General features: G+C 40.3%; 1 protein-coding gene across 2 annotated transcripts in view; it reads left to right on the forward strand.

Annotated features, from left to right (window-relative positions):
• Nucleotides 1-17,670, forward strand: part of dnm1l (dynamin 1-like) — a 57,286-nt gene extending 39,616 nt beyond the window's left edge. For both annotated transcript variants that reach the window (XM_069903478.1, XM_069903480.1), the window contains 8 exons: nucleotides 3,940-4,029; nucleotides 6,552-6,644; nucleotides 12,427-12,483; nucleotides 13,980-14,057; nucleotides 14,431-14,613; nucleotides 15,320-15,429; nucleotides 16,589-16,748; nucleotides 17,323-17,670. In XM_069903478.1, the coding sequence (XP_069759579.1) occupies nucleotides 3,940-4,029; nucleotides 6,552-6,644; nucleotides 12,427-12,483; nucleotides 13,980-14,057; nucleotides 14,431-14,613; nucleotides 15,320-15,429; nucleotides 16,589-16,748; nucleotides 17,323-17,379 (828 nt within the window). In that variant the 3' untranslated portion in view covers nucleotides 17,380-17,670. The remainder of the gene's footprint in view (nucleotides 1-3,939; nucleotides 4,030-6,551; nucleotides 6,645-12,426; nucleotides 12,484-13,979; nucleotides 14,058-14,430; nucleotides 14,614-15,319; nucleotides 15,430-16,588; nucleotides 16,749-17,322) is intronic.
• The last annotated feature ends 3,943 nt before the right edge of the window (nucleotides 17,671-21,613 follow it).

Below are 21,613 nucleotides of genomic sequence, written 5' to 3' on the forward strand. Positions count from 1 at the left end.
CTGGATTTTGGATGACTGGCACTGAGTACAAGTCCTGGCCTTGCCAGACATACCTGTTCACCACCATTTTGACAGTAGTCCTGATGGTGGGGTGAGCCAAATTGTGGACCAAGTCGAAAACCCGCCTCTTTCATGCAGCTGGAATGACAGGACGAGGTTTACCTGTTGAGGTGTCACAGAGCAGCGTGCAATTGCTGGGGGAAATCTGGATGTCCTCCAGTTGTAAACCTGTGAGCGCTGTCCAGTATGCTGGAATATCAGGGTCTGCTTGCTGCGCATCAGGCAGGGCCGCGTAGTCGATGCCAGGGGTAGGATCGTGCACCACCAAGACAGCCGGACGGGATAGGGCATCGGCCACCACGTTGGATTTGCTGGCTATGTGTTCAGTGTCCATTGTATATTCGGAAATGTAGGATAGGTGCAGCTGTTGCCTGGCTGACCACTGATCTGATACCTTACTGAAGGCGAAGGGAATGGGTTTGTGGTCCATGTACATTTTGAACTTCCTGCCCTCCAGGAAGTAACGAAAGTGCCAAATTGCCAGGTATAGGGTTAGCAGTTCTCTATCAAAGGCCCAGTCCTTGAGTTCTGGTGGCCTGAGGTGTTTACTGAAAAAGGCCAGTGGTTGTCATTGTCCATTTACCAGTTGCTCAAGTACACCCCCGACCATTGCTGGAGGCGTCTGTCATGAGGGTGGTCGGGGCTTTTGTCAGTAGGTGCAAGAGAAAGGTGGCATTGACTAGGGTGTTCTTGGTGGCCTGGAAGGCCTTGGTTGCCTCTCGAGTCCATTATATGTTTTTACTGGGTCCTGTCTTGATGGGAAAGAGTGGACTCATGATGTGGGCCGATGCAGGTATGAAGCGGCAATAAAAGTTGACCATCCCTGCACACTCTTGTAGTCCTTTCACTGTCGATGGCATGGGCAAAGAGCAAATAGCATTCACCTTAGTGGGTAACAGTCTGGCTCCATATTGGTCGATATGATGGCCTAGGAAGTTGGTAGTCTCTCGGCCAAACTGGCACTTGGCCGGGTTAATGGTTAGGCGGCGTGCTCGGTGTGGGTGTGGCTGGCTATTAAAATGTCGTTGAGGTAGACGAAGGGAAAATGCAGATCCCGGCCCACTGCATCCATTAGCCTCTGTAAAGTTTGAGCTGCGTTTTTTAACCCAAAGGGAATACGGAGAAATTCAAACAATCCAAAAGGAGGGGGGGGGGGGGAATGAGTTAAGATGGCAGTTTTTGGGATGCCTTGGAGGTGTACCGGGATTTGGTGATAGCCCCTGATGAGGTCAACCTTTGAGAATATCCGTGCCCCTTGCAGGTTAGCGGTGAAGTCTTGGACATGGGGCACAGGATGTCTGTCTGGTATGGTGGCCTCTTTGAGGTGGTGGTAGTCTCCACACGGCCACCATCCACCCGCTGCCTTGTGGACCATGTGGAGAAGGGAGGCCCAAGAACTATTGGAGTGCCGAGTTCCTCCATCTTTTTGAATTGGTTCCTGGCTAGGTTGAGTTTCTCAGTGGGGAGATCCCGTGCCCTGGCATGGAGGGGAGGGCCCTCTGTAATGATTTGGTGTCTCACTCCATGTTTGGGTTCCGCCAAATAGAAGTGAGGTGTGATGATGGAGGTGAATTCTGCTCGGACCCAAGCGAATTTGTTGTCTGCAGTACTCACTGAGTGCAGGTGGGGGCTGGTGAGTTCAGTGCCCTTGAGTGAGAGTGACTGAAGTGTCTGGCCGTGCACCAGCCGGCGCCACTTGATATCCGCCAGGAGTGAATTGGCCCACAGGAAATCCGCACCCAGTAATGGTTGTTGCACGGCTGCCACTGTAAACTTTCAAGTGAATTGTTTGTCCCCGAAGCGTAGGGGAAATGGTGCGGGTGACGAATGTTCGTATGTTAGAGCCTTTTGCCGCTCAGAGCTCCCAGCCCACTTTGCCAAAGTGGGCCTCCAGGCTGGTTGGGGGAATGACTATATTGTGCCCCAGAATTGTTAGGTCTGCTTTGTTCATGAATGAGTGAGACAAACACCAGGCTGAGTCGAAATCAGGGTTCTTTGTTCTTTATTACCGGATTGTAACACTTGCGACTAACAAGTTAGTCGGAGAATGCATTCTGCCGTTATCAGCAAAATGGTGATTTTTTATACCCTTGGATACATGTTTAGAACATCATCATATCATTACTTGTCCAATGACTAAAACTGTTGCTATCCTTTCCCTGCTAGCTTCCTGCCTCTCAATCCATCAATGTCTCTCTTATCTTGTAAGTACAAGGATGCATTCTGTTACTCCTTAGTACTGGGTGACTCCTTCTCCGGTCCCATCTCATGATGTTTTACCTAACAGGAGTACAAGGACACCTCCCCTTCTTGTTACTGCCCTGTACAGGGTAACTCCCTACACATTCCCATCTCATGATGTTTTACCTTACAGTATCCACCAAGAAACGTTTGCCTGACTGGGAGTCTTTAATGTGTAGCAGGCTATACAGTTGGCCAGTCATTACACGCCATTAATGACTGGAACATGATTTAAATATATCAATAGATCAACAGACATGACAAAATTTATGTAAATATATTATGATTAATACAATTAACATAAGATACAGGTTGCTTCAATATGATTTTTTACATCATTTATATTTTACACCTCAAAAATTGAATAAATAGAAATCAGATATTTCAGACCAATGTTTTAGATGTGGTGATGAAATTGGAATTTTTCTACATTCAACTTGGTCCTGTTCAAAAGTCAAACCATTTTGCATTTCTTAGTAATTTTTTGCAACAAGTGACTGATGTTTTTATGTTAAACCCTGAGTTATTTTTGATGGGAAATTTTGGAAATCTAATTCCTAAATTAGATTTCTCAGACTCTCAATTAAAATTTGTTAAACTAGCTCTAGTAATAGTGAGAAAGTGTATTGCTGTTACTTGGAAATCTGATGTTTCAGATTTGGAAGTTGTATTCCATTGGAAAAAATTATCTATAATTTGAGAGGTAAATATACTTTTTTAATAGATTTTTTATATGCTCAAATATTAGGATTAAATTTATAAATAATTCCTTTGATTCCTCCAGTTTTATGATGTTTTCCCTCGATGAACAATTTTTTTGTGAATTACTTTTTTTATATGAGATCTTTGATTGTTTCCAAGAGCAATCCATTTCAATATGCATTCAATATTATTTTAGTATATTAGTGTTTCTTGTATATCTTTTTTGTAATTTTAGTTTTTTTTGGTAGGTAAGGGGATTTTGGGAAGGGGGTGGGACAGTATTTTAGTTAGTTTTTCTTTTTTCCTTTTTGTTTTTTCTTTCTTTCTATGTATAAATTTAACATGTATTTAATCATCTCCTTTATATAATATCTTGATATCTGAAAACTTATCTATGCATGTGTTTATTATTATAAATAAAATATTTTAAAAAAGAGAATTGAGGCATGTTATAAAAATATAAAACAACACAAAATACACCTGTTAACTTGCCCACTTTGAGATTAGCATTGAGTAGAAGACAAAATGTTTATTGAGCAGGATTGTATTTTAATAATTATAATATTCAAAATTTCACAACTATTGAATTCAAAATCTGTATACACTAGAAACTTTAAATGAAAGCTAAAAATTCTGGAAATAGCAGACCAGGCTTCTCTTTGGGAAGAGAAACTGAGTTAATATTTCAGGTTGAAGACTTTTCATTAGTATATTTCATCCTTACTAACTGAAGAAGGGTCTTCATCCTGAAATGTTAACTCGGTTTCTCTTCCCACAGATGTGACCTGTACTGCTGAATATTTACAGCATTTAAAAAATATATTTTAAGTACTTAATCCAATTTGACTGAAATTAATCTATTCAGTTGTTATTTAATGTGGGGAACTGAATTCTCCAGTATTCAATCTTAATTTCTGATCTATTTTGTCTTCTCAGGAATTGCTCCGTTTTCCAAAACTCCATGATGCCATTGTGGAAGTTGTGACATTATTGTTGCGCAGGAGATTGCCAGTGACTAATGATATGGTAAGTTATCAAGCTTAGATTTGTACGAGAAAAAGATACAATATAAGCTTTAATCATTCATTGATAAAAGAAAAAAAAACAATGTTAATATTTGATCTAGGAAATTGCATCCCATGTTCAAAATCTTACTTTACAGTAAAACTTGGAATGATAAATGAAGATTCAATGCAATGATTTGAGGCAAATAATAGGGTGCAAAATTGCGTGACCTGGAATTGTTGGGCAGCACAATGAAAAAAGGAATACAATGAGGTTGCTTTACAGAAAAATGCTGGAGAAGTTTGGTGGTCACGCAGCATTCACAGGAAGGGGCACAAACCTGAAATACTGGTTGCCGTTTACTCCCATGTTACAAGGATGGTTAAACCATAACCAGAATTTGTGTTTTTGGACCAAATCAGGGGCAAACCACAAGCTACTGGAGGAACTCAGTGGGTTTAACAGCACCAGTGGGAGAAAAGGAATGGGCATTGTTTCAGGCCAGAACCCTTCATGAGCGTGGAGAGTGTAGAGGAGAGATGGCTTGTGTAATGGGGACAGGCCCTGGAAAAGGAAAGGAAATAGCTGCAGTAGCCTTGATTACTTATGATTCCCATGTGATTCTCCATTCACTCTTTTGGATGAAGACATTTTTCAACTCATTCCAAAGGAGCATGGCTGTTACCCTGAGTTCTGGACTTTCTTGCCTTTAGGAACAATTTTCCTGCATTTAGTCTACCCTGCCCCATCAGGATTTGGTTTCAATGAGGTCCCCTCTATTCATCTGAACTGGATTAAATACAAGTCCAAATCTCTCTCCATAAATCAGGAATGAGTCTAGTGACCTTTGATCTATAACAACACTCTCCTTCTCTGATTATGAGACCAAACTGTACTGAAAGTGTACTTACACTGAAGTTCTGTACAATTGCAGTAAGTTATTCCAGCTCATTTATTCAATTCCTCTCATTATGAAGGCCAACATAATAGCCTCCAGTACTTGCATATGTACTGTACTTTCCTTAACTTGTCTTCAATCTTTTTCATTCACATGTCTATAAAAGCTTTTGTGCCAGTGCCTAACACACATTCCAGCAGTTCTTCCTTCATAGTTATGGTACTAATTAGGCCAAATTTAATTGATGATTACAGATGGCCTCTTGTTTTACATATCTCTAATATCGTTTTGAACACCATCCTTGTATCAACACTATCATTTGGGGATCTGTTCCCTCCAATATTTCTTAGCCCTTGTTAATTTGTGCTATTTATAAAGATTCCACCTGATCTGAGTTAACAAGAAATATCTTAAAAGAGTGTGAGATTTGACTAATGAATTGCAGACATGGTCAGAGATGAGTAGAGGCATGGCTGAAGAAACAGCTTGGAGATTTGGAGCTCTGAAGGAAAATTGCAGAGAGGGTACGTGAACTAATTTGAAAACAGGGATAAGAGCTTTAAAATTGTGGCATTACATAATGGGAACTGTTGTCTATCTACAGATACACATGATATATGAATAGGATTTAATGCACTCTTAAGACAGTGTTCTTTGGATGGCAAGAATGGTGTTAACCTACTGGAAAGTTTCAAAAGTACACTGGCCTGTAATGAACTCTACAGGGTTCGCTGTTTGAATTGTTACCCGTGACTCAGTTTGTGACAGCCAGAAAATCTAGGATTGAACTTGGCCCACTGTGAAAATTAAGAGTTCAAAAATTTCAATATCAAAGATGTAGAAAGTAAAATATTATTGTAGTAAACAATTTATTAAAATAAAACCATTCAGTAAAAGTACTCTTGAAATCATCAAGGCGAGGTCTGATGGGTGCAGTATCTAAGTAGCATATTTTTTAACCCCTCTATCAAAGTGGACATTATTATTGGACCCAATGAAAATACCTCTGGTAGAGCAAAACATTAGATGTAGCCTTTCAAAATATACATGGAGAAGGTCTGGTATCATAATGGTTTCCATATTGGCTGAATCCCAGCTCTGAATGGAGTATTGGCAAAACAAAGCTCCATCCCACCAATGTAATCATGTTATTTGTGATAATTCCTTTGTGCAAATATTGGTGAATTGAGCAAATAAGTGCTCCTGATTGTGCCCAGAGTAGGGCAATCAGTCACCAGAAGATGGGGGTTTAACGTGAGGAGATTTAATAGGAACCTGAGGGGTAATTTTTTTCACACAGAGGGTGGTGGGTGCATGGGACAAGATGCTGGAAGTGATAGTTAAGGCAGGTACTATTGCAATATTTAAGACAAAATAAATGAATAGGATGGGATTAAAGAGATATGAGCCAGACGCAGGAAGGTGGAACTCGTGTGGGTGGGGCTTTTTGGTTAGCGTGGAGAGATTGAGCCAGAGCCTGTTTCTGTACTATATGACTTACTCTGTGGAGGACACAAAAGATGAATTTAACTATTCCCTTGTGTCTCCATCTTTGAGTCAATTAGATTTAATGGGCTGTGCTTGGTACAACTGTCTTGAGCACCTCAATTAATGCCTGCTGAAAAGACTTTTTAATTATTTTTAGGTCCACAATTTAGTGGCCATTGAGCTTGCATACATCAATACAAAGCACCCTGACTTTGCAGATGCCTGTGGAGTTTTGAATAGTAACATAGAGGTAAGGTTTATAAAATTTCTGATTACCTTCCACTCCTGAATTAATAATCTGGTGCATTGTTGCCAATTGTATGCTTATCTACTGTATTTATCAGTACCCACAGGGCATTGTTTACATCGTCTGTCTTAGAAGGAATGTGAACAGCTATATTTTTAGCTGTTTTTTAAAAGATGTTAATTAGTTATAATTTTTTTTCTTTGCTGGTGTTGGCCATTATTATATGAAAATAAACTGCTGTTTTTGGATGCAAGTTATAACTTGTATTAATGCAGTACTCTGTCTCTAAATGCATTTGGCATTTCTGAATACAGCACCTTCGGATGCAGTCAATAATCTAACTGACATTTTCCTAGTTTTTTTTTAAAATTGTTTTACTAAGTGCCCCAAATCCTCTGGAAGGAATGTTAATCTTTTCAATTATGGTTTTTTTTTTGTCTTCTGTGTGAAATGATACATTCCTACTGTCACAACTGTTGCCAAAAAATAATTGTTTCATTGGATTTGGTAAAAATTGACCTTTGATATTCTAAATGTTACCACTGCAAATGATATCGATGTGAAAAGGGTCTATTTTTAAAATTTTCTACTTTGTATTTTATTTCTGTGGTCACGCACATATTGAATAAAGGTTAAGAGCAGGAAACAAAGCATCAAAAATACCCTGTTGCACCTTATTTCACATTTATTTCCCTAGCTGCAAGTGTTATTGAAGTGCATAGCATGGACTCTTTAATGACTTTAGCATATGATCTTCCAAATACAACTATGTACTGACTGGTGGTCCTTCTGTCTTTCTTTAGTGGCAGCCCTCCAAGTTCATTACCTCTGCATGATGTGCCTTTGTGGCTACAGCCAGTCCGTTTTTCAGGCAGACATGGCTGAAAGTTATGAAGGTCAATCAGCAAGCAGTTTTGGTCGTCTGGTTGAGGCGTGCGGTCCCAGGTCGTCTGGTTGAGGCGTGCGGTCCCAGGTCGTCTGGTTGAGGCGTGCGGTCCCAGGTCGTCTGGTTGAGGCGTGCGGTCCCAGGTCGTCTGGTTGAGGCGTGCGGTCCCAGGTCGTCTGGTTGAGGCGTGCGGTCCCAGGTCGTCTGGTTGAGGCGTGCGGTCCCAGGTCGTCTGGTTGAGGCGTGCGGTCCCAGGTCGTCTGGTTGAGGCGTGCGGTCCCAGGTCGTCTGGTTGAGGCGTGCGGTCCCAGGTCGTCTGGTTGAGGCGTGCGGTCCCAGGTCGTCTGGTTGAGGCGTGCGGTCCCAGGTCGTCTGGTTGAGGCGTGCGGTCCCAGGTCGTCTGGTTGAGGCGTGCGGTCCCAGGTCGTCTGGTTGAGGCGTGCGGTCCCAGGTCGTCTGGTTGAGGCGTGCGGTCCCAGGTCGTCTGGTTGAGGCGTGCGGTCCCAGGTCGTCTGGTTGAGGCGTGCACTATCAGCCTTGCAAAGCAGCAAATGGGCTAGCTGGACATATGAGGAACTATCGGGAGGTCAGTGGTAAAAAGGCAGATGCTAATTTTGTGAAATAATGGTGCTTTCTTGTACCATGAAAGCACTGTTGCAGTGCTGGGGCTGGGCAGCACCTGTTTAATGTCGAGCAGAACTTTGGGAGCTTTGACGTTCCTCTGATGCAGATTTGGGGAATTCTCTGCCAAATGTGCCTGCTTGAAAATCTGCTCCATCAGCTGTTGCTGGCAGGGAGATGCCTACCACTTTATGCCTGAAGATGGCATGGTTCCTGCCCCTTGGCAACTCTCCTTTGGTTTCCAAGAGTATAGACACCTGTCCATATCACCTGTCCCACATGAGGTACCCTGTTGTACTCCAGAGAGCTGGCACAGTACCCTTTATGGTCTTCTATCCCAGCCACTAGCATTCTCACTAACCATACTCCTGTAGTTTGGAGTTTAAAATAGCAAGTGCAATTATGAAATGGTATATTCCTGGATGGACTCATCTGATGGTAGAGAGATGGGGGATGGTGTGATTCGCTGGGGGAATGGAAAGTTAGTGTGACCTACATTAGCAAAGATGAAAGTTGAAGGCAGTCTACCTCTAAAAGTAGTACTTAGTGAACTTGTATATGAACATGCAGTGCAACAATGTAAAAGGGCAGGTTGACTGCTAGTTCTCTGTTCCAATGGAACTTTGACTTGCTGCATTCAGAGAATGGAAAAAAAATTCGCTGTTCCCTTGTCTATTTTGGTCTGGAAGGATTTCCCCTTCCATTACGTTTACGTTTTTCTAATTACAACTAATCCCTTGTCTTGCAATATGTTGGCATGAAATGGCTGAGGTGAATTTGTGAAGGGATTTGTGAGGGATACATTTGTGATGGTAGATGAATGATGCAGTGCTGGATTTTTAAAAGACAAAAAAAAACCAGAGCTGTACTGCATTATTGGGGTCATGAGATTTATTTTTGCTGTGGCAGTATGACCATGTCGGGTATGTCTAGCATCTTAGTTTGTCATTTCCATTCTTGGTGGGACACCACTCCAGGAGTCTGGTGGTGGTAATCGAGGCAGGATGCATAACTTGCAGATATCTGTTTCTGCAAGTTAGCCAGTGGTGATTCTGCAGCTGTCATTCAGCACTGAGTTAATTTTTTTTTAAACAGCAAATCTCAGATCAGCATCTTCCAACACTGTAGTAGTCAAAAGTTCAAATTTATTGTCAGAGTACATACAACCCTGAGATTCTTTTTCCTGCAGGCCACACAGAATTTCTACTCATCGGTAGTGCAAAAATCTGCTCAAGAGAACAGATGCTTATCCAAAAAGGAGAAATGCAAACAAACTCTGCAATTCATTAAAAAGAATTCGTAATAATTAATGTTCAAAGTAAGAGTCCTTAAATTTGTCTTGGATTGAGTTTGTTGTTGAGGAGTCTGGTGGTGGAGGGGTAGCAACTGTTCCCAAACCTGGTTATATGAGTCTTGTGGCACCTCTACCTAGCAAACCTGGTTATACTAGTCTTCCCAAACCTGGTTATACGAGTCTTTCCTAATGACAGCAGTCCTGCCTGGGTGGTGTCGATCCTTGATCTCTGGCGGAAGTATTCCATGTAGATTTTCTCAGTGGTGGGGAGAGTTTTGTCTGTGATGTTCTGAGCTGTGTCCACTACCTTTTGCAGGGCTTTCCGCTCTAAGGTATTGGTACCCCCATACCAGGCCATGATGCAGCCAGTCAGCACACTTTCCACTGCACATCTGTAGAAACTTGCCAATGTGTTTGATGTCATATCAAACCTCCGCAAGCTCCTGAGAAAGTAGAGGTGATGGCATGCTTTCTTCACAATTACATTAGTGTGTTATGTCCAGGAAGGATTTTCCAGGATAGTGGAATTCAAATATCTTCACCCTCTGCACTTCTGATCCTCTAATTATTCCCCCCCCCCCCCCACCTCCTAAACTCTATAGTCATCTTCTTGGTTTTGGTGACATTGAATGTGAGTTTGTTATGCACTATTCAGCCAAGTTTTCAATCTCCCTTCTGTATGCTGAATCATTTTCCCCCTCCCTTTTTATACAACTCACTTCCATGGTATCGCCAAATTTGTTGATGGTGTTGACGTTCTGCCACACAGCCATATGTGTAAAGCAAGTAGAGCAGGGGCAAAGAATGTAGCCCTGTTGGAGATAGTGGAGGAGATGTTCTTACCAATCCTTACTGATTGGGGTCTGAAGGTGAGGAAATCTAGGACCCATTTGCATAGTGGGGTATTGAAGCCCAGCTCTTGGAGTTTCTTAATCAGTTTTGAGTGTTGAATGTCAAACTGTAGTCAATAAAGTGCATCCTGATGTATGGATCTTTGCTGTCCAGGTGTTCCAGGATTTTGTGTAGAACCGGTGAGATGGCATCTGCACCTGTTACTGTGGTAGGAAAATTGGAATGGATCACTGCTTAGACAGGAGTTGATATACTTCAACACCAGTCTCTCAAAACACTTCATGTGAGTGCCACAGGTAGTGATGTGAATATGATGTTAAACCTCTGTTGGAAATGGTAGCCTTCTGAAATACCATACAAACCCAATTTACAACAGGAAAACCTGTTACAAGAGCCAAAATTATAAAATGAGAATTCTGTCCTCTGGCAGTTGTCGATTTTCTGAAGTAACATCATTCAAAAGTTTGCAAACTCGAAATGGGAAGTACACAGCAATCCTTGATTAGAACCTCCACAGCAGCTGTCTTACTCCAGTGCTAGATCGGTGTAGTAACGTGTTACATATCTGTATCACAATTCTTACATCTGATGGGAAAATTGTTATTAATTATCAACATTTCAATAATGATAATTATTTGGTTACAGTGTTAAACTCTTTAAATGTCTCCCTGATTTCACCTTTTCTAACTGGTTCAGGGAGGAAGTAATATTCAGTTACAGTAGGTATTACAAAAATTGATAGAGAATGAAATGTTTATTGAATGCACTTAGCCAGAGATGACCCTTGTAATGTTACTGCATACTGCTGGTAAATGTTGTGGTGTGGAAGCACCATTAGAGGGCATCAGAATTCTGATTTCAGAATGGGGGTGATATTTATTTGTAATGTTATGGGCCCAGAGCAATAGAAATTGTAGACAGCAATAGAAATTCACCAAGACAAATGATTACTTAAACACAAGTTGCTTTTAATTTTCTTTAAACATAAAAACAGGATCAAATGTTAACTTATTACTATTATCTTAACCTAACTTAAACCCATTCTAATTCTAAGTGCACATGTATGTAATGTGAGAATAAGTTCAGAAAAGTTATTTGATTCACAGTCCAATCTCTCTTCTCACTCTTCCAAGTTCACCAGTATCAGGCAATTTTTATACTGTGCACAGAATTTAATATTTATGAATCTTCACCAGGCTTTGGTGCCGGAAAGGTAAATGGTTACCACTCAGGAAGGTTCTTGTTGGTTTTCAGAGAGAGATTTGTTGCTCATTGGACACAAACTAACTCCTTCTGATCAGCCACTTCAGTGTCTTGCTGAAGAAGCTTGGCCCCTCAGTGTTTTTGAGATGATAACCTTTTTGTTTCAGGTCACCTTTTTGTTTCCCTTATTTCAAGCCATTTCCTCTTGTATGGACCACAAGGGTTTTGAACAGGTTGAACTAAGAACTCGCAACCCATCTTCCAAATGGGGTTTTTCCACAAGCTTTTCAGCTTGTCCTGTTCCAGTCCCAGCTGTTGCTGGTGAATTGTAGAACTGAATTCTCTCTCTCTCAGGAAAAACATGTTTGACTCTCTCTGCTTGCAAAACCACATGACCTTCCTAGAACAGCAACCTGCAATGAGGCACTGGACCTAATCCTTTGAGTCTGATCATCTTTTGCTTTCCAAAGTAATAATCCATTACTCCATAGCATGTCCAATTAACACCTACTTGTGAAGTCTTCAATGTTTTTTTTTCGCAAAGACACCCGGAGCCTGGACTGTCTGGCTTGAGCCAAGCTCTTGCATTTTAAATGAGATCTGTTTTGAATTGTTTGTATCTGTGTGTGACCTAACAAAAAACCCCACAATCTGTCTTCCAAAATCACACCGATACATAATATAAAATATAACATAATCTGTCACAGTGATCAGAGGGGTTTCTTGAGGTGCTGTCATGCTTAATCTTGGTGTGATTGTGATAGACATGGGAGTAAATTGCTTTGACTGTCTTGGTTTTGGAAGTGGTTGCATAAAAGAATAAGTAAATGCAAGTATGCAAAAATAGGGCTTGTACATCTTAAGTTTAATTTCATTCTTTTTATAAGTCTGACTTTTGTATTTACAGAAAATGCTTTCTGTTTTCTCAGGAACATAGGCGTAACCGTTTAGCAAGGGAGCCACCCCCTGCTCTACCTCGAGAAAAGGTGAGATTTAATTGAAATTTACCAGTAAATGTAGGTTCACTCTTGGCTCTTGTCTGGCAAACTTCTCATAGTTAGTGTGGCGGTGATGGGGAGTTGCAATGGAGGTTAAACGCATTGTTAGGTAAAAACATCATGAGCTGGGAATGTAGAAGGAGTCACCCAGTGCTGGGCCGTAACAAGATGCAGTTGTGACCTTGTACTCTCAAGATAAGAGTGGGGATGACAAATTGATGTGCAGGAAGCTAGCAAAGAAGGATAGCAACAGTTTATTCATTGGACAATGTCATGGTATGATAATTTACTAAGTACGTATCCTAAGGTATAAAAAAAAACACCACTTGCTGATAACGGCAGAATGCGCTTTCTCCAACTAACACTGTTAGTTGCAAGTGTTACAATCCGGCAATAAAGAACAAAGAACCTTGATTTCAACTCAGTCTGGTGTTTGTCTCACTCATTCATGAACAAAGCAGACCTAACAGCATCAAATGTGTATAATCTGAAAAGGGGAAAAAGCCATAAGGTATAAAAAAAAACACCACTTGCTGATAACGGCAGAATGCGCTTTCTCCAACTAACACTGTTAGTTGCAAATGTTACAATCCGGCAATAAAGAACAAAGAACCTTGATTTCGACTCAGTCTGGTGTTTGTCTCACTCATTCATGAACAAAGCAGACCTAACAGCATCAAATGTGTATAATCTGAAAAGGGGGAAAAAGCCATAAGGTATAAAAAAAAAAACACCACTTGCTGATAACGGCAGAATGCGCTTTCTCCAACTAACACTGTTAGTTGCAAATGTTACAATCCGGCAATAAAGAACAAAGAACCTTGATTTCGACTCAGTCTGGTGTTTGTCTCACTCATTCATGAACAAAGCAGACCTAACAGCATCAAATGTGTATAATCTGAAAAGGGGAAAAAGCCATAAGGTATAAAAAAAAAACACCACTTGCTGATAACGGCAGAATGCGCTTTCTCCAACTAACACTGTTAGTTGCAAATGTTACAATCCGGCAATAAAGAACAAAGAACCTTGATTTCGACTCAGTCTGGTGTTTGTCTCACTCATTCATGAACAAAGCAGACCTAACAGCATCAAATGTGTATAATCTGAAAAGGGGAAAAAGCCATAATTCAATCAACCCTTTTGGTTAGCATTAATCTGAACAAGTGCTAACAAAGCCCTATAATATGAAGGTTGCCAGAAAATTGTAGACAGCAAGACAACTATAGAGTGGAAACAATGAATTGCTTTTTGTAGATTTATTACATAACAATTGTTGCTTCTAAAAATTTTTTGGAGCTGTTGAATATTTCTCCATTGACTTGGATGGTTGGTCGGGGAACATGTATGCAATAAATGATTTCATTATCTATTCATGTACTTTCTGTATAGGAAATGCAATTGTAAGAATAGTGCTTTATGAAGACAGCATAAATATCTTGTTCATAGATATACTTTCAATAATTTTCTTTTTCTTCATGCTACAGTCTTCTAAAGTTCCCAGTGCTCTGTCAGCCCCTTCTCAGGAGGCTTCTGCTGTGGGTTCCACTGAGCTTGAGGGAAAGGTTGGTCATCATCTGCTCCATGTGTAATTGTGTGCTGACCGTAACTCCAAATTGTCTTATTGTTTTTGCCTCTGGATTGTCTGACAACATCATAGAAGTAAATGAATTCTCACTGACCACTCTCAGGTATACAAGATCATCTCCCTCAGCCTTGTTATGTGCAATGGCAATTATAATATTATGAAGATTATAATATAATCCTGGTAATGGAGGAATTTATATTTCTTTTGTGTCTAAGATTATGACATGTCTTGTGCCTGTAAGTGCAATGTAAAATGGGACAATTTCAGTAATTTCCAGTGCTTTAAGTGGTTGACATTAAAGACAACTTGCATAGTCCTAGCTTTAGTTACTTGTGTTACCCCAATCTCAGCCTTTAAGCAAAGAAGTTCAAGTGCAGAATGGGAATCCAGATGGACCATCAGCTGGAAACTGGAGAGGAATGTTGAAAACGTCATCCACATCAAAGCCAGATGAAGGAGTATTTGAAGAAAAATCCAAGCAGTTTGCTTCTGGCAGTCCTCACAAGGGACCATCAGTAAATTTCCTTGATGTGGTAGGCTAGAACTCTTTTCTCTCTTTCTTGGATAGCAGGGCTGTTGGTTCATGCCACCTGTATGTGGATGAGTTCAACATAGCTTTTACTCTCTTAACATTAGTGCTTTTGCTTTATCGATTAATGCAACGCTATTATAGCACTAGCGACCTGGGTTTGAATCCGGTGCTGTCCGTAAGGAGTTTGTGCATTCTCCCCATGCTGTGTGGGTTTTCTCCGGGTGCTCCAGTTTCATCCACCCTCCAAAATGTACAGGGTTGTAGGTTAATTTGGGTGTAATTGGACTGCACAGGTTTAAATGGTCAGAATTGGCTTCCACTATCTGTAAATAAAATTTAAAATGTAAATGTTGTCCGTCATCATTTGTTCATTCTTTCCTGATTGGCTCTTCCCTTTGTGTATTGATGTTTTTCTGTGATTAGAGGTGCAAAAAAAAGTATCTGTTGCAAAAATCAAGACAATCAAGATTGAGGGCCAAGGAATAAAGTAAAAATGACTTCTTAATCCTGGTTGTTTGTGCAATCAAACTGAAACAACTCAATCCTCTGTTTTGTTTTCCTTCCAGACGCCAGTGCTTAAATTTAAGCGATTTGCTTTATCAGAATTCTACCCTTATATATTCTAAACCATGCACACAGATGTTTTCTTATAATTTTTCAAGGGTTTTATTTACATGAAAAAATTTAAATGGGTGTCATTTTCACAGCGTGTTCCTGTTTCACGTAAACTTTCAGCAAGGGAGCAGCGAGATTGTGAAGTAATTGAACGACTGATTAAGTCCTACTTTTTGATTGTGAGAAAAAATATCCAGGACAGGTAGGAATCTTTATTAATGGGTCCTCTTCTCTTCTGTCAAATGCTGAAATTCTCTAAACCATTGGTTTTAATATATGTTTTTGAAACGCAGGGGAATTGAGAGAGCAGAGGTAAATGTGTTGAGGCCAGGATTAGATCAAGATGGATGTTTGGGTTCAGGCTTACTGAAATCAAAGGGCTAAATGGTGACTCCAGTTTCTAATTTTTTAAATTTATGTTTTAAGGTAGTGAAATATTTTGGACTCCTTTATTGTTTGCAAAAGCATTTTTTAGCAGTAAGCTAACCTTCTAGTGAATGCACTACCGTGAAGTGTGGAAAGAATAAAGCACACCCAAGAAGTCAAAGTCGAAGTCTGATTTATTGCACAGGCAACTCTGCTTGTATTCTCTCCTCACCGCTGATGACAGGATTGACGTCACGGCAATGCTGGCCTTGGATTGGTCAGCATTCCCGTTGCTGATTGTTGCTTCCCACCATGAGGGCTGTCACCTGGGATGAAGGTCATTGGCCCCCGCAGCATCTGCGTGGTCACTGCGTTCATTGACCATCTTGTGTACCAGCTCATGTCCCGGTTATCGGGCCATTACAATCTTGAGTAAAATGTACTTTGCTGAGTGATTTGTTTTTTTTTGGCTTAGTTTTTTTTACAGCAGTTTTTCATAAAAGCCTCAGCAAATTTAGTCAGGCCTGTATATGATCTGAAATTCATATTCTGCCTGAATTTCCAAGTGTTTTCAGCAACTTGCTTTTAGTTTTACCATTGCTTTGTGAAACCATTTTGGTTTAGTCTATTTTAAGTTATAATGCGAATGGCCTTTGGATTTCTGCATTCAAACAATTCAAAATTTATCTATAACTGGCTTTTATTAGGAAACCTTTTGATCAGACTTATTGACAAGGTCCTTAGTAACTGAAATGCAGCTCAGTAATACAAAGATTATTACCTATTCACCTCAAAATTTGGGTTCAAATATAAGCAATTTGAAAGTTGATAACATTTTAAAAATTGAGGATGCAATTTTTGTGTCAAATTTACATTGAGATCAGAAATCCTCTATTACATAATTGAGCTTGTCCCAAATCATTTAAAACAATAAGTCATTTTTTCACTTAGTTGTTATGAATGAATAAACACTCTTAATATCCTTCTCCTCTTAGTGTACCAAAAGCTGTGATGAATTTTCTAGTTAATTATGTGAAGGACAATCTCCAAAGTGAACTGGTTGGTCAACTGTACAAGTCAATGCTATTGGAAGATCTCCTTACCGAATCCGAAGACATGGCCCAACGCAGAAAAGAAGCTGCAGACATGCTTAAGGTATTAATTGGTAATTTCAAAATAAATATTCATTACCCATAGTTCATAAGTATGAAAAGTGATATGATGAGTACACATAATTCCTAACTGCATAGCACTACTTGTTCTTAGTTTTTAAACAAAAGCAAATGTTTGATTTCTCTGTTGCTTGACTTGTTGGAATTAAACTTGTTTGAAACAAACATGTGCATGAGCTACTATTTCATCAGTCTTGAACAGCCATTCTCAACCTTTTATTGGCTATGGGTCCTTAGGACTCTACTCAAAGTTTATGGGGTCCCTTCCCTGTGAAGCAGTCAAGTTTAGTTGGTTTCCTCTGTCTCTCCCATTGACTACATTAAAAATATATTATTTAAGTCCGTGCCCCCTCACTTGTGCTGTGGACCCTGTTGAGAATGGCTGGTCTAGAATAACTCTTCAGTCTATGGCAACTTTTTCATGCTTGTAACATACTGGCATTTTTTATTGGTGAATTCTTGTGGCTAACAAGTTAATGAATGCAAAACATTTATAACAGAGCTGATCACATATTGTGCAAGTGTAAAAATTGACAGTGCCTCTTCTTCCCATACAGGCCTTACAACGAGCCAGTCAGGTTATTGCAGAAATACGAGAAACGCACATGTGGTAAACCTCTTAACCACATATCCTGAAGTGTCCCTAAGAGGATACAGCAGTCACTTGAATGTTGCTGAATTGAAAAATGCACTGTTTATTTGCTTACTGTGTTTGGGGAAAAAATATATATATTTATGAACTGTTGGCTCTGATACTGAAGAAACTACAGAACCCTAATGTCATAAAAATCTAATGCCATTTTTGTAGTTGTTCTGTTGTGTTATATCAGCTTGTAGTTTTGTGGTGATGGATAACATTGTAAGTTTAACTTCAAAATAGAAACCTTTCGAATCTTGTGCCTCCATTCCAGCTTTTTGATCTCTCTGATGTTTGCTTGTTATGTAGCCAGTGATAAGATATCTCAGTAAGTTTTGTACTGTCCCAAAATATTTAAAACAAATATGCTTTAGCTCTGCCTTTAAAACACTAGTGCTTGAAATTTTTTTTTAACTTTCATTCTGGTTGTTCCTTTTGTTCAGAGCAAAGAACCTTCACCAAATTTGTTTCTGCAGACCCAGTGAATTCTAACATCTTTCCTGTTGTACAGTCAAGGGATGGAAGAACTGGAGTCTCTGGAATGAGAGCTGATCTGGGACCAGGCACTAATCAGTGGACCAGGAAATAGACAGCAGGAGGCTGAGCAGGCCAGTTGTGGTTTTAAATTAGGAACTGCTCCTTCCATCATAACTGGAATGGATGTAAAAAAGTAAATCAAGCTTCCGTTTTTAGGCAATGAAAAATAATTGTATTGATACATGATGAATTTTGGTATCATCAAGGTGTCCTATAAAAGTCATGTAGCACAGCACATCTTGCACTGATATTTTTCTATTTGTTTTGTAAGGCAGCATTTAACACAAATTACTTTGGATCTGATGTACTTTCAGAAAAAAATCTTTGATATCAAGAGAATTTATGCCCATCATTCTCATTTGCTCAAAAAGTACAAAATAAAAATGTTAACATGATTATCGAGTCATGAATAGAAGATCATAGAACACTGCAGCAGAGTACGGGCCCTTCGGCCCGCAATGTTGTGCCAACCTCTAGATCCCAATGAAAAAAGCAAAGCCCTTCCTACCTCATAATCCTCTATGTGTCTAAGAGTCACTGAAATGCCCCTAATGATTGACCACATCTATTGCCCTACCCTCATCAATTTATTTTGTTACTTCCTCAAAAAACTCAATTAGACTCATGAGGCATGATCTTCCCCTCACAAAGCCAATTTGACTATCTCTGAGAGGACTGTAATTCTCCAAATGTTCATAAATCCTGTCCGCAAGAATCCTCTCTTTTAGCTTGCGCATCATTGACATGAGATTTGCTGTCCTATAAGCCCCCCCCCCAGGATTCTCCTATTGCCTTTTTTAAACAAGGGGACCATATTTGCCATTCTCCAATCCTCCAGTACCTCCCCTCTGGCCAGATAGGATGCAAAGATCATCGCCAACACCCCAGCTATCTCTTTCCTTCCATTGCACAGCAACCTGGGGTGTATCTCATCCAGTCCTGGGGGACTTAGCAGTCTTAATGTTTTTAAGATCCAGCGCTTCCTTTTTCCTAATATCAACATGATCCAGTGCATAATGTTCCATTCTGACCTCCCCTTGACCAATGTCCCTTTCTCAGGTGAATACTGAAGCGAAGTATTCATTTAGGACCTCCCAAACCAGGCACGTTGACGACTTTATTCTGAAGTGGCCCCACCTTCAATCTGGTCATCATTCTGTTCTTCACATAAGCATAGAATGCATGCCTTGGGGTTCTCCTTATTCCTACTTGCCAAAGCTTTCTTATACCCACTTCGAGCTCTCCCAAGTCCTTTCTGAAGTTCCTTCCTGGCTACCACATAATTCTCATGAGCCCTTCCTGTTTTTTTTTTCTTCCTAAATCTAATGTATGCTTCTTTCTTCCACTTAACTAGCTGCCTCACATGTTTCTTTTTCCTACCATCCTTTCTCTTTCTCAGTAGGACAAACTCATCCTGAACCCTGGACAAGTGGTCCCTAAACATCCTCCACGTTACTTCTGTGCTTTCTCCTGTGAACATCTGTTCCCAATTTTCTCTCCCTAGTTCCTGCCTCATTCCATTGTAATTAGCCCTTCCCCATTTTTTCTCCTTTTACCCCTGTCTGTAGCTATGCTAAAGCTCAGGGAGTTGTGGTCACTCTCACAGAAACGCTCCGCACTGAGAGCTCTGTCACCTGACCAGTTCATTATGCAGTGCCAGATCCAGTATGGCCTCCTCTCGTCGGCTGGTCTATATACTATGTCAGGAATCCTTGGACACACCTGACAAATTCTGCCCTGTCTACCATCTAATCCTGAGGGATTGAAAATTTGTGAACATCAAACACAGTATGCATACTATGAAGAAACCTGCAAATAAATCTTAGATCTCTTAAAGATTCAAACATAGAAAATAACAAAGTTCAAGTTGTCTGGAATCTTTGTCTGTGGGTTTTAAAAATTAGTGCCATTGTCTCCTGTTGTGATTTATACATAATAAGGTGAATTAATTTAATTAATCTTGAATAAATGAACTTTACATGGAATTAATCTAATTATAACAATATCAAATGTCCAATAGTCAGAAAAATGACCAATATATTTCAGTGTGTGTGGGTTTGTGTCGTGTGTATGTCTGTATGGGAGTGAGTGTATATTTGTGTATGGGTACAAGCGTATATGTCTCTGTATTGGTGTGTATGGGTGTATATATGTCTGTTAAGGTATGTATATTTATGAGGGTGTTTGGCTTCATATGTCAATATATGGATGTGTGTCAAGGTTTGAGTAATTGATGTGTCTATCTGGGTGTGTCTGTGAAGCACGTGCATCAGTTTGTATGTCTGTATAGTTGTGTATGACTCCACGGCTGTGTATATGGGAATGCATGTCTATATCTGTGTTAGGGCATCTATGTGTACTGTGTGTATATTTATGGGTGGTTGTACAAACGTGTACATCTCTGTATGGGCATATTGATGTATGTATACTGGTGTGAAAGTCTGGAAGGGTATGAGTGTACATGTCTCTGTAGGCTAATGAGTGTGCAAGTCTGCAAGGGTACATTTGTATGGGTTTGTATGTTGGAGTATGCCTGTGTATAGGTGCATGTGGGAGTGTATGGATATGGATGTGTGTGTGTACAGATGTGTCTGCCAATAAATGGCTGTGCATGGGAGTGTTTGTATGAGTGTGTCTGGGTATGTTTTGGGGTAGAATTCTGTTTGGCAATAAATGACTGTGCATGAGAGCATGTTTATGGGATTGGATGTGTTTGTATGTGCATGCAAGGATGTGTATCATTATGGGGTGGCCTAACAGTTAGCTCAACACCTTTACAGTGGCAGCAGTCGGGCCCAGGGTTCAAATCCTGCACTCTCTGTAAGGAGTTTGTACGTTCTCCATGTCTGCATGGGTTTCCTCCCACTGTTCGAAACGTACTGGAGGCATAAGTTAATTGAGTGTAAATTGGGCAGTACAAACTCGTGGGCCAAAATGGCTTGTTACTGTGCCATATGTCTAAATTTAAAATTTATGTCTGTGTACGGGAGCATCTGGGTGAATATGTTTGGATTTAGAAGTCTGGCAATGAATGTTTATATGGAGCACGTTTATGGAAGGGGTGTGTCGGCATGCAAGGTGTATTTCGTTATGTCTGTGTATGGACATGTCCATGTATGCAAGAATATGTTTTGGTGTGTCTGGGAGTGTGCCTGACTGTAAGGGTGTGTGTTTATGGGTGCACAAAGGGGTATATTTCTATGCAAGGATGTATCTGTATGGGTGTGTCTGTTTGGCAATAGTGTCTGTATTGCTGCTTCCTTCTGTGAATGGGAGCATGTATGCATATGAATGTGTGTGTATGTATTAATATTATGATAGGTCTACATCTGTGTGGGTATGGGTGCATACGTTTGAGTGTAAATGTTTATATGGCAGTGTACATTTATGGGAATATGTCTGACTGTAAGGGTGTATATGTTTAGGGGTATGTAAAGTACAAACGCATGTGGGTGTACATATGTGTATGCAATGATGTGTTTCAGTGCGTTTGTGTGAGTGCACACTTGAGTGGAAGTCTGGCAATAAATGTTTGTATGCCTGTGCATGGGAGCATATGTTTATGGGTATGTTTGTATGGGAGTGTATCTGACTGAAAAGGTGTGTAAAGTACAAGTGCAGGTGTATGTCTGGGTGTGCAAGATGGTACACTTGTATGCAAGGATGCCTATGTT

This window comes from Narcine bancroftii, chromosome 11 (genome assembly GCF_036971445.1).
Source record: "Narcine bancroftii isolate sNarBan1 chromosome 11, sNarBan1.hap1, whole genome shotgun sequence".
Classification (NCBI taxonomy): Eukaryota; Metazoa; Chordata; class Chondrichthyes; order Torpediniformes; family Narcinidae; genus Narcine; species Narcine bancroftii.